The sequence below is a fragment of the Pleuronectes platessa genome, chromosome 4 (assembly GCF_947347685.1).
Source record: "Pleuronectes platessa chromosome 4, fPlePla1.1, whole genome shotgun sequence".
NCBI classification, from domain to species: domain Eukaryota; kingdom Metazoa; phylum Chordata; class Actinopteri; order Pleuronectiformes; family Pleuronectidae; genus Pleuronectes; species Pleuronectes platessa.
Window position 1 is genome coordinate 18,565,888 of NC_070629.1, and position 12,284 is coordinate 18,578,171.

At 44.2% G+C, this 12,284-nt stretch overlaps 1 protein-coding gene across 6 annotated transcripts in view; it reads right to left on the reverse strand.

The window, feature by feature from the left end:
• Window positions 1–12,284, reverse strand: part of LOC128438025 (membrane-associated phosphatidylinositol transfer protein 2) — a 46,730-nt gene that overhangs the window by 11,180 nt on the left and 23,266 nt on the right. For 5 of the 6 annotated variants that reach the window (XM_053420370.1, XM_053420365.1, XM_053420371.1 and 2 more), the window contains exons 3-15: window positions 9,923–10,137; window positions 9,065–9,186; window positions 8,268–8,501; window positions 7,807–8,142; window positions 6,047–6,142; window positions 3,865–3,969; window positions 3,710–3,774; window positions 2,278–2,522; window positions 1,852–2,041; window positions 1,450–1,569; window positions 1,080–1,294; window positions 747–922; window positions 258–428 (exon numbers count right to left, since the gene is read on the reverse strand). In XM_053420370.1, coding sequence (XP_053276345.1) covers window positions 258–428; window positions 747–922; window positions 1,080–1,294; window positions 1,450–1,569; window positions 1,852–2,041; window positions 2,278–2,522; window positions 3,710–3,774; window positions 3,865–3,969; window positions 6,047–6,142; window positions 7,807–8,142; window positions 8,268–8,501; window positions 9,065–9,186; window positions 9,923–10,137 — 2,290 coding nt within the window. The remainder of the gene's footprint in view (window positions 1–257; window positions 429–746; window positions 923–1,079; window positions 1,295–1,449; window positions 1,570–1,851; window positions 2,042–2,277; window positions 2,523–3,709; window positions 3,775–3,864; window positions 3,970–6,046; window positions 6,143–7,806; window positions 8,143–8,267; window positions 8,502–9,064; window positions 9,187–9,922; window positions 10,138–12,284) is intronic. The other variant, XM_053420369.1, reaches the window with a different exon arrangement.

Consider the following 12,284-nt stretch of genomic DNA (forward strand, 5'->3'; position numbering starts at 1 on the left):
AAGAGACTTTGAAGCCCAAACAAGTAGAAAAATGATTCATTTTTCTTTATGAAAACTCTGTGTGATGGATCTCATAGTTTGCTACTAAAGCATCTTCAAGACATGTGTTGCCTACGGCATGCACGTGTCAGCTGACCTTGAAACAGCCATTCATTTGAAGGGAAGCCTGCATTTGTGTCTGTGCTTGTGAATCCAAGCCGGAAATACACTTTAATTCATTGAAATGGCTTTTCTAGATCACAGGGCAGAGGGCTCACCCAGGAGGGCAGAGTTTCCATCACCCAGGGGAAAGCGTTGGTAACGGGGTACATTGAAGGGAGGCAGGAGGTGGAACTTCCTCTCCAGCAGAGGCTCCAGGCGGGAGGCTGAGGGATCGGCTGGGTGGAACAGGTTGTAAACCTGCTGACAGGCAGGTCGCAGCTGGGCCACTAGAGGGACACGGTGAGCCAAAGACACGAGAAAGGAGAAGGGAGGAGATGGAGAAGTTATGCAAGATCCTTTTTGTTTAGAAATTGTATCTGTAAAACACAAGCTCAACTAGTATTTAAGTATTGATAATTTCTGTCAGATATACAATTCAATTTCTATGATGTAAATCTCTTTTAAAGTTGTGCCCTCTGCAGGTCAGAATACGTATGAGTGCATCTCAACCTTTAACTTTAGACAGTTGACCAGCTATTGTATCATGTAGCTATCATCTATTACACTGTTGTAACTATTGAATTCCTCTGTTCGAAGTAGCTTACCATCTAGCATGGGAAGGACGGTCTTTCTCAGTGCCAGGACCAAGCCCAGTGGAGAGCCAAAGAGGAAAAAGTCGGACACCTCAAAGTCAAACTTCCCCAGGGAGCCTCCATCCAGCATGGTGCTGCTGCTTGACCTGCGGGAAACCGCATCGCTCCGCAAGACACTGGAGTGCAAGCTGGAGGAACATCACAAAGTCATTTCCTCCCATAGACCTAAAAATACACATTACTTGGACAGGAAATGAAACAAGGATTGAGAACTTCTTTTATCTCCCAGATGTTTGTCATTCCACGCACACACACACACACACAAACAAACACACAGACACACACCTGGACAGGAAGGCCTGGTGCTGTTTTATTGTGTCCATTTCATATGTGGAGGAGTCACTCCTCTTGCGCGGCAGTTGTCTCTTGGTGTCGTCTCCTGCACCGGCACGAGGGATGTCGATGTTGCTGCGACTGAGGTGGCGGCTGCCCTCCAGGGTCGGGGAGGATGAGCCGTGTCCGCTGTTGACAATGATGTCAGGAGAGAGGAGGTCCTGATCCTGCAGAGGAGATTCAGGTAGATTAGTTGCGTTACATATCCCTAAATTACCTTATTATATTGACCTCATTAATTATAGTTACAGAGCAAACCAATCGGCAGGAATTTAAGAACATATTAAAATGAGGTATTTTTATGTTCTGTCTTGTCTCTTACCTGGACACTGACGATGCTGCCCCTGCGGCTGCTGTTCTGACTTTCATTGACTGTCTGATTGCTGCTGCACAGAGCATCGAATCCCAAGATTCCTCCCACACAGTCCCCAATGAGACAAACCTACAGAGGTCACGCATCAGAGACAATATTCTATGATTAGACTATAAAATCATGGAACCGGTTTACTGAAAATATTGATAGTTGGATGTTTACATAATAAAGTAAACTTTAGTTGGCATTCATTGATAAATTGGTGTGAGTCAGATAACATGGAATTGACGAACTGTTTTTATTTGTGTCATACTATTATTTTATAAAAGGTGATACCATACAAAATTACAGTCGTGGATACTATGATTATTCACATAGAGGTACTAATAACTTCACAGGACAGTGACTGACCTGGCCGGAGAAGGCAGACCCTTCCAGGGACTTTAGAAAATCGGTGTACACCTGGTTGGCTCTGACGATGACGGTGGCCACCACCTCCTGGTACTGGGGAGCAGAGGTGGCCAGCAGGGGCAGCGCTGCCAGTGGGATGTGGTCCTGGCTGCTGGACAGACATCCCTCATCGTAGCTATAAGGGCTCAGGCTGCCGTACAAGACAGGAAAATTTCAATACAACAATGAGCATGTCTTAAAGCCCAGAACGACCACAGAGGAGTTAGAAGAAATAAACATAGAAAGCGGGGGCGATGGTGATGAGCTGCACCTGGAGCTTTTCCATTACAAGCAAACAACAGTCATAGCCGATAAACAGAAGCCTCTCATCATCAGCAGCAATATTTGCATGCTGCAGAAATAACGTTGAGCATGTGTGTCCCTTACTTGGACACCAGGGAGAAGGCCTCGGCACAGATGGCAGGGCAGGGCACCAAGCGGATGGCGATGCGTCCCAGCGCAGCAGGATAGTGAACACGCATGACTGTGTCAAAAGCTGTGCTAATAGTGTTGACGTCCGCCTGCTTGCTGTTCTGGTCCCCTCCACCTGTGTCCAGGATGTTCCCTGCGTGCAGAACCAAGATCAGCACGTGGATCTTGGAAGGCTGCAGGCACTGCTGGGACGAGCTCTCCTGGAAAGATTTAAATAAAAGGGTGATGGTGGGAACACTGAGGAAAAACAAGGAGGGGCATCCTCACAGACAGCTAAAGACCATGCTCGCTGGAAATAAGTCACAGAAAAACAACAATGCCTTGAGTCATGGCTTGCGAGTACTGGTGTCCATCTCTTTAAACGTGGACCACACAACAAACGTCCTCAAACAACGGTAGCAGGGACGGAGAACCACGAAGGGGAACAGAAAGGAGCCAACCTGCACTCCGACGGGACGACTGTTCAACTGACAGCAAACAATGACAATGCTTCCTGGCGACAAGTCACATTTAATAGAACAGCACGATGTGTAGTTTTGTCGTACGTGTCGGATCCAAAACTTCACATTTTACACAGAAGCACTGTGTGTACAGTCAGCACCACAGCTGCAAGTACACGGGTTGAACAGAGGCTGGTGAGGTTGAGGAGTAACAGCAGGGAGGAGAGCAGTGGGAGAGTGAGCACTGGGTTTGTTTCAGGGGGGGAGGGGGGGCAGGGGTCTCAGTGGAGTTGCTCAAGTCCACAGATCACTGGGGCCAAAATGTTTACTTACTGACTGGTGCCTTGTTACTGTGATGGTGGGAATGGGAGAGCTATCGGCTTGGCCCCTAACAGAGCCAATCATCTGAACACAAGAGGGCAGAGAGGCCTCAGGGACAAACAGCCTTCCTCTTTTCCTCTGAAGGGGAAAAGGCTGACATCAAACACTCAATTAAAATCAAGTTAAAAAAAAATACTTGGGGCCCGGAGCGCATTTCCTGTAAATGTTTGTTCCGGAACATTTATTGCCTTCAAACAAGGATGTTGTGTTTTCATCTGTATTTGTCTGTCTGTTAGCTAGAAGGATTACACAACAACTACGGAATGGATTACCAAGAAAATTGGTGGAGGGGTCTGTTATGTGTAAGGGAAGAAACCATTAGATTAGGGTACAGTGTTTTTTTTTTTTTTTATTCACTTTCTTTGACATTGAGAGAGAACACGTTTTTGTTATTTTCCTTGATTTCTCAGAGAATAATACAGACAGATGCAGATCAGAATAATAATTGGGATCTAGTGCATTTATATGGGGTTCCATTAGGGGACTGGCTGGGCCTTGAACTCTGTGGAGTGATATTGTAGTTGTCAAAAGCAGGCGGGTTAGAATTGTGCTGTGTACACACTCACCTCATCTAGTCTGTCCTCGCTGGTTGCTCTTTCATAATCCACTGTCATTTCCTTGTACATCTCGCCTGAAAACACACAGACACACACATTATTCACATTGAGTATTACAGCAGTGTGACTGTCTGACGAAGTTCTTGTGATCTTCTTCATCATACCAGTAGCTTCCTCTGTGTCCGCCGCTTCAATCTTGTCCATGAGGTCGTTTGAGTTCCACTTGGCGATTTCCTTGGGGAAGACCTCCTCGTTGTCTGAGAGATCCTCTGCAAGGGCAACACAAGATAAACCATCAACTGAAGTGCACGTTACAATCGTGAGTTAAAAAATGTGTCGTTACACAAACAGTATAACCAACTTAGTATATTAACTCATTCAGTTATATACTGAACCAGCTTTTCCCACAAGTTACAATAGATCAACGTTTATCTGACGACCTGATGTAAAGCATCGCTCACTGCGGTGACCATCAAATACACATTAGGCTGGACATCTCTATATATCATTAATCTATGGTTGAAGAGCATATATTATATATTAATATCAATATCAAATGACAGGTACATTTGTGCTGGAGGCCAGGAGATAGAAAGTGGTAAACATTTATTATTATCATGGAATTTCAGCAAAGAAAAATGTGTATTGATAAAAGCTTTTAAGTGCGTGTGTGTCTGGGAATTGATCTCAATATATTAATGGACCATGTTCTCCATTCACACACATTTACCTGTGATTCTAAATAGAGTATCTGTTTTCAGCGCATTATTTCTTTCCTGGGACATTTTTTCATTTTACTGCCAGTATCTTTATTTCTAAGAAACGCACAGCCACCTCCTGTTCAAGTATATGTTAGCAAACTCAAAATTACATTGAACTTCTTAATTACATTTTTCATTTTACTTCCAGATTGATTATAGTATAAATAATTATCTCAACTGAATAAATGAAAATCCTTTTATTTTGTCTTTAGTTGCAGCCAGTTTCTCAGAAACACTAACACCAGATTCAGTAATTACAGACATTTAAAAAGTTTTATTGTTTCTAAATTATATTTATAGTTTTTTTACTGGGTTTTTCACTGATAAACAAAAGTAATGATCTAGTCTTAAGCTAGAAAAAAAATATGTCTCTATAAATATGATTAACTTTACAGTAGCTGGAACATTTGTCTGTTTTTATAAGTAATAACTGCAGCTCTAGTCTAAAAAGCTAGTTAAAGGTGTATCATTCATTGATTTAAATATATCTGATTAATAAGCTTTAATAAACCAAACACAACAAAAAATATTATATTATGCGTTCTCCTCCTAAAGCTTTTCTGTATCTGTTTCCCTATGAAAAACATTTGCTGTCACACACACAGAGGGAAAACGTGACAGACAAAAATAAACCTGGACATGTCTCCCACTGTGTGTGTGTTTAATATAGATGTTTACTGCAAGAAGAGCAAAACAAACGTTAAAGATAGAAATCTAATATTGCTGGTCGTCTGAGCCAAGTCAGCTTGTTTCCATATTTAATATGCACACCTCCATCATGTGATTCATGCAGCCACCAAAGCACACACTTAGGTTAATATACTCCATTATCTATGGCTCATTTAGTTTCAGCAATCTTATTAACTTGACTATATTCTAACTGCTTATTTCATGAGGTCACCTTAAGAGTGTAATAACATCTGTTCATCATTAATAACTGATCACTTTACTAACCGTAACTGAGACAGAGATTCACACAAACTAATTAATAACAGTGCATGCACAACTTGAATGAGTTTATTTGATGAATGTGATGTGCTTTGTCACAGTCATTAATCCACACAGACTTGAACACTGCAGCACATGATGAATTATCGGATGTAAACACAATTCAGTCTAATGATTGGATTCAAGTTACTCACAAAAATAACACATGACAGCAACGTGCATGACTTTATTCATATTTCATCATCAGGACTAAATCTTCTCACACAATAAGCACTGTTGAACTGGTTGTGTGTGTGTGTGTTTGTGTGCGTGTGTGCGTGTGTGTATATGTGTTAGGGACTAATGGAAAGAGAAGATCAATTTTATCGACTTGATGTCAGGGTGAGACACCTGGCCGGTCTCCTTGGCAGAAACTCATCCAGCAGAGAGCCAAAGGTTTTTATTGCACCGCACCCACCTACTCCATTTGCATCCCCAAAGCATGCTGGGTATCTGGGAAGCTTAAGAACTGATCTGTGGTTAAAGAGATGCACGCAGAGTGGGAGTGAGAGGTGGGAGCAAGCAGCTTCTAAGAAAACTAAACAGTAAACTTAAGATCTAACCTCTACCTGTAATCTGCAAACATGACTGTGTTTACCATGAGCGTCGAAGAACTCCTCGTCCGAGCTGTCGTCTGAGTCTCGCGCAATGCTCTGCATCCTCCACTCCGAGAGGCTGTGACGTGACGGGCTCACTAAGACAAACACACATGAGCAAGAAAAGATCCACCGTTATTTTGAGACATGTGTTTTAGCCCTTTGTAACACACACACACACGCACAGAACAACAAAGAAATATTGTACAATCTCTCTGCCCCTCCCCCCCCCCTCTAACTACAAACACACACATAGTGTTATGTAAACATGCAACAGTCTCTCTGGTGCATTACTTCATCACAGATGGACTGCTTGGTGGTCAGGGGAAGTGTGTGAAAAGTGAGGCAAAAATACAACACAAAAAATATGGAAGGACACGCACAACTAAATGCCAGCTGAGGAAAATGGCGATCCTAAAAGCAGGCCTCGTCTATCACGTGTCTTCAGTCTACGCCTCATATAACATTAGTACGGAGGAAGAGGGGTGGGTGTTGCTCTGAAAGGCGGCTTGGGGAGAGATGAAAGAGGGGGGGGGGGGGGGGCACACAGCTGTAGCTGTCAAAGCACCAGAAGACAACATCAGTGGCGGAGGGGGGAGTCACAGCGAAGTGCGTCAGCCTCCTCTGGTCTGTGATGTCAGCACCGCTGCTAAAAATAGCCCCAGAGAGAACCGGGGGGGGGGGTTACAGGGGTGAGACGAGGCATGCTGGATGAGAGTCAGGGTCCAGGTGGCAGCTACAGTGAGCGAGTGCCTTGAGGTAGGGGTGACACTGGATATCAGTGTGCGTTCGGAAATGGGGTTTGTGATGTCAGAGCTGTGGCTAAAAATAACCCAGGTAGGATCCACTGACTTGTAGGGGTTGAGGAGAGAGGAGGCTGGATCGTGCAGCGAACGTGGAGGCGTGAGTAAATATAGTCCAACGGAGTTAAAAAAACATTCCAATTTACATCAGGCTCAGGACAGAGGAGCAGAGCGTGGTACAAAGGAGAGTTTGCAGATTAACAAGACGCTCCCAAGGTGTTTGACTTTATTCACACCCATTTAACTGTTTGAGCTCAGAGCTCTTTGTCGACTCTGATTCACTGAGCGTGAGAACAACACAGTGCGTGTGTGAGTGTGTGTCTCTGTGTGTATAAACTCCAGCTGAACCACAAAATACAATAACAAGTGTTTTGTATAGACAATTATGTAATTTGTATTGAAGTGTATAAACAGACTTTGGATTGTAATATTATCATTAGGTTTTCTTAGCTTATGTTAACTTGCGTCAGCTCATTTATTATATTGTTAAAACGTTTGAGAATGAAATGCCGGAAAAAGGGGCTAAAACTTTCTTCCTATCATTTCCAACTGCATTTCCTAAGTACCAGTGGCAAGGGGCGGGACAAGCTTGTGACGCAGATCACAGAAATCCTCTGTAGACCAAACTGTGTCATTCAGGTCTCCTTCGTTGGCCATCTAGACCACGTCCTTCGAAGGAGGCAGCCCCTGAATTGGGACACAGCTTTAGACTGAAGAAAGAATTATTTTATAGATAAGTCTGAGGGGTTAGGATCAAAATCCATTGTAACCCTTTAAAAATAAAAAATTCGATATACATAGAAGAGTAGTAAAGGGCTTTTTTGTCTTAAATTTGTTTTGGTTATTCTCAGTTGAACTCAGGAAAAGGTAAGCAATTGGAAGCAATCAGGTGGCAGAGTGAGGGGTATGAAGGGATGCAACATAGTGAATGAGGTGACACGAGTGAACATGCTTCTCACCTCCTCTCTTGGAGGAGCGAGACGATCGTGAGGAGGTGGACCACTGCTTAGTGAGCACACCTCGTGTCTGCAGAGTCTCTCCCCCTGAGCTGACAACCACATCCTCTGCTTCAATGGAGCTGATTGCTTCTTTGACTTCCTGATCTTTGTCTGGAGACGGAGCGCCGCCATTGGCCTCGGTGGCCTCATCCGCCTGGCTGAACTGGGCCATCTTCCTGGCCAGGGTCACCTGAGTTTCCAGCTCAAGCTGCCTGATGTCCTCCATGGTCAGACCGTACCACTCATCCTGCCAGCACCAGGCCTGCCGGTGGGCACGGACCATCACCTTTCTCAGTCCTAGAGGGATATGATGGGAGATGTTACAGACAATCCTTAACTGAATAACCCACCAATCAAAGTAAACTGTTTGTTACAGTAAACTTACACACATTAATTTAAAACGTCTTTGATTGTTTACTCACCAACATCATGAATGAAGCGCTCAATCTTCGACTGCATGCCCCAGTAGCGGAACTCCACCTTGCACAATTTGTAGGCACACATGATGGGGGTCTTCCCTGGGTTGTCGTTGTACTCCTCTATCCAGTCGTCTTGCAGGGGACCCCTCTGGGTCTTGGCGGACTTGTAGAGCCGAGTGTCCTCCTCTGCCTTGTACTCGTGAGGGGGGATGGGGTCAGTCACTATGTCAATTGGGTCTGACAAAGATAATTCATATTGAGAAAACAATGACTCACACAGTCTGGTGTTTTGACTGTAGTGCAAATGTTATGCACATGTTATGCACGCTAGTGGGCGGAGTAGTTGAACTTGTATGGGCTTGTGTTTACAGACTAGAAATTCCTTTCATAACTGAATTTTTGGCTGAGAAATAGAAACATAAGATTGAGTGACTGATTCAAAACAATACAGGTAATGTTGTCACTGGGTCACATCGCAAAAAACCATCCACTACTGGGCATCGTCATCTTCATCAAACATGCACTCAACCTTCAGAAAGAAAATGGATGCAGTAACATTAAACTGCCACAAGTGGGCCTCACCTGCTACTTATGTTTGAGTAAGAAGAGGACAGACACTAAAACCTACAAATATTAACCTGCAACCATGGATAACTATTACAAGAAAAGCGCATTACTTTCTGTATCGTTCCCTCATATTGCTAAATGGCAGAATACTTCTTTTGAGTATTTGGACTTTAAGTGGCTGGATACACATTTAATCTGGTTTTATGCTCAGAATTAACACAACATCTTCTCACCGATTGCCCTCTGCCTCTTCTCTACTGCAGACATGTTAAAGACGTCAGCCTGGTTGCCTGTGTCAGGTTTGTAGTAGGTTTCAATGTCGATGGAGAACTTCTCAACGAAGGGACAAGTGTATCTGAAGGAGGAGAGGAAACCAAATTAAGCAACAGGCTTGGAACAAAAATCATGTAGCAAGAGTGCAATATGGGTTGACATCTGAGTGGCTTGTGATCGGGAACAATTTTATTGAAAGTGACAATACCCTCTCTCTGCTGAGGATAGAATATGTGCGAGCCGTACCCATCTGTTGCATGTGAGGCGTCTGGGAGCGAAGCTGTCACCACTCTAATGGACGCACCAACAGGCGCGTGCATTCTATCAATATCCAGACATGACAGTCAGGGCCACGTCTCTTTTCAACACCTTCACGTCTGTGTGTTTGCCAGGCCCCTCGCAGACAAACAGACTGACACAAATGAAAACGAGGGGCCATCGGCAGCCAACAGCCTGGGTGCTGGCAACACACTAATCTGATGGTCTGCTGGTTGGAATATTCCAACAGTTTGATCTGAGGTCTTTATTTTCTTAATTTAATCCTTTAGTCCTAGGGACATTAAAAGCAGGACTTCAGACAAGCCATTATCATATAATTTAATATGGACTACATACATTGAATATGTATATTTGAGTTTTCGCATATCTTCCCAACAGGTGCAGTTTTTGTTGTTGTCTTTAAATGTGTGTGCCCCTACCAGCCGCTCTGTATGCAGACCACATTATTAGATTAACAAATTCAGAGTTTACATGGGGCCTCAGCGGTGTTACTCTACATTCTGGCTCTGACAGGCTGTGGAGGTGGTGTTCACCCTCACCTGGTGCGGGTGTAAGGGTAGGCGTTCCAGGACTCCTCTTCAACCCTCAGCGCCGCTTTGGGCAGGATGGAGCGGAACCAGCTGGGAATGTGCATGCCAATGTGGTAGACCTTGTGGGTGTACTGGCCCGTCCCGCCCGGTCCATCTGTGTAGGGCTTATTCTCAAGGATCTCCACCCCACTGCCTTCACCGCAGCTCTCCTCACGGCTTTTTTTCTGCGAGAAGAAGATTTAAAGTTGCAGTGAGCTGCAGAGGTGATTATGTTTGCATACAGTTTATAGCAGTATAGTGCACGTATAACATTTCCCCATAATCTGAAACAAATATCTAAGAAGGGACTAAAACAAATGGTTTTAGAGGCTGTCAGTTGTGATAAGAGCAGGCGCATAAACAAATAGCTTCCTGAAAGCTCTATCCGCAGAGAATTGCAAATGAGAAGGCCCAAAAACCAGCTTGTGGAGCCACACCTTTCCCATATTTACATTCCAGGTGCACACTGTGTGGAAGACAGGCAGGGCGGAGCCTGCAGAGGCAGTTGCAGTGGCCAGGTGACTCTAAACCTCATAGACAGGAATGTGTGACATGGCAGAGTAGGATTTTTTATGGTTATGAAACCAATGACACAGGAAACCTAGACAGCAGAGCATAGTCCAAGTGCTGACGATATATTTAAACCACAGGGAGCCAGGGCCAAGGTCCATAAACGCCAGAGATAACTGATGTGTCATCTTTTATTTTTCCCCTATCAGCCGCGGAGCAGTCTTACCATATACACCTCAAAGTGAGTTTAACGCAGTATTTAGTGCAGCGTCAGGATAATAGGGAGACAGATTTCTCGCGTCAGTCCGGTGGGGGAGACCGGCGACGCAGGCGAGGCAGTGAATCAGTGGAGTGGAGGGAGGAGGAAGCTGTGAGGCAGCCAGCACTCCGGACCTCATTACCTCTGACAGGTCATTCATTAGCCACCCGCTCGGCTCTCAACAGGCCAGACACGGCTCTGAGGACATAGCGCAGACGCCACAGCAGCCAGCAGACGAGAAAGCACAGCACAGGCGATGTAAATGTCAAGTTTACATACACATGTTACATGTATGCCACCATGAAATCGACAAATAATTACTCTAGATTTTATGCAATCGTGGGAAGGAGCAGTCAAACAAAAACACAATACAGCATATATTTACATTATATGGCCTTTAAGGTAGACTGATTTAAATAAAATCATTATTAAGGAGTATTATTATGGCTGGAAGAAGAAATTGCAACTAGACCCCAGTGGAGTGCATACCACCGCCAAGGTAAAATAGTGCCCTTAAATTCAATCAACCTTTAGCAAATAGTTCACATATCAGTCTCCTAAATGAGCCTGATTTGCCTGAGGACCCATGAATTATTCTCTATGAAATCTACAACAATTTTGGAAAACGCCTTTTCTCACAATGTTAAAGAAAGTGAAAAGAAAAACACAAAGTCAATTCTGCAGTCCAGGTAAAATAGGCTTCACTGTGTTTTGTGGTGGACTGTCCCTTTAATTAGCAGACAGGTGACTGCAGTCTGTCACAAGCAGCGTCCCTTCTCTTCTCCCCTGCAGCAACAGATTATTCTCTCCAATACTACTAATAACACTGGACAGGGCCTCAGCTGTTCCCCTGTGGGTAGAAATGTGGAAGTGGAGAAACAGATTATTGATAAAAGAGTGTTCTTTGTTCATTTGTGTACATACGTAAACTCTACACAGGGGGAACAGAAATTAAGTAATTGTTTTTTCCAAGAGGTTTTGCAAGTGTTTCAATTGACTTCGGAGGGGAGGGTTCACATTGAAAACGTTCTAATGTAAAATAATTATTGGCTCAGACCACAGAAACAAAGTGGCCACTGTGTTGTGAGTCCAGCCCTACAACTTTGTCACATTGTACGCATCCGGCTCGCTCCATTACTTCCGCTCACCTTTTCTTTAAACAGCCACCAATGTGTGTAGTGTATGTGTTTAGAGCAGACAGCTCCGACAGGATGGGAGTCACATCCTGGTTTTTTTTTTTCTCTCGCCGTCAACTTAGTAAGGCTTGTTTCCTGTTTGAGATGCTGCTATTCGCTTCCACTGCAGAGACACAGTCGCTTCGTCAGGACACCAAGGATGTGTGCGAGTGAATGAGACACAGTGAGATCCTACTCATATTTAATTTCTCACACATTCCGCGTTTGCAAAGTGCAAATCCCTGTGTGGCGATAATAAATTTACAATTACCCATCAGAGAAGATGGCAGAATTGTGAAGGGAGAGGAAGTGCTTGGGGAGAGACGAGGTGAGGCCCAAACTGTCCTAAGACCCTTGATCGGTCTATGAGGGTTACATTGGGGACGGA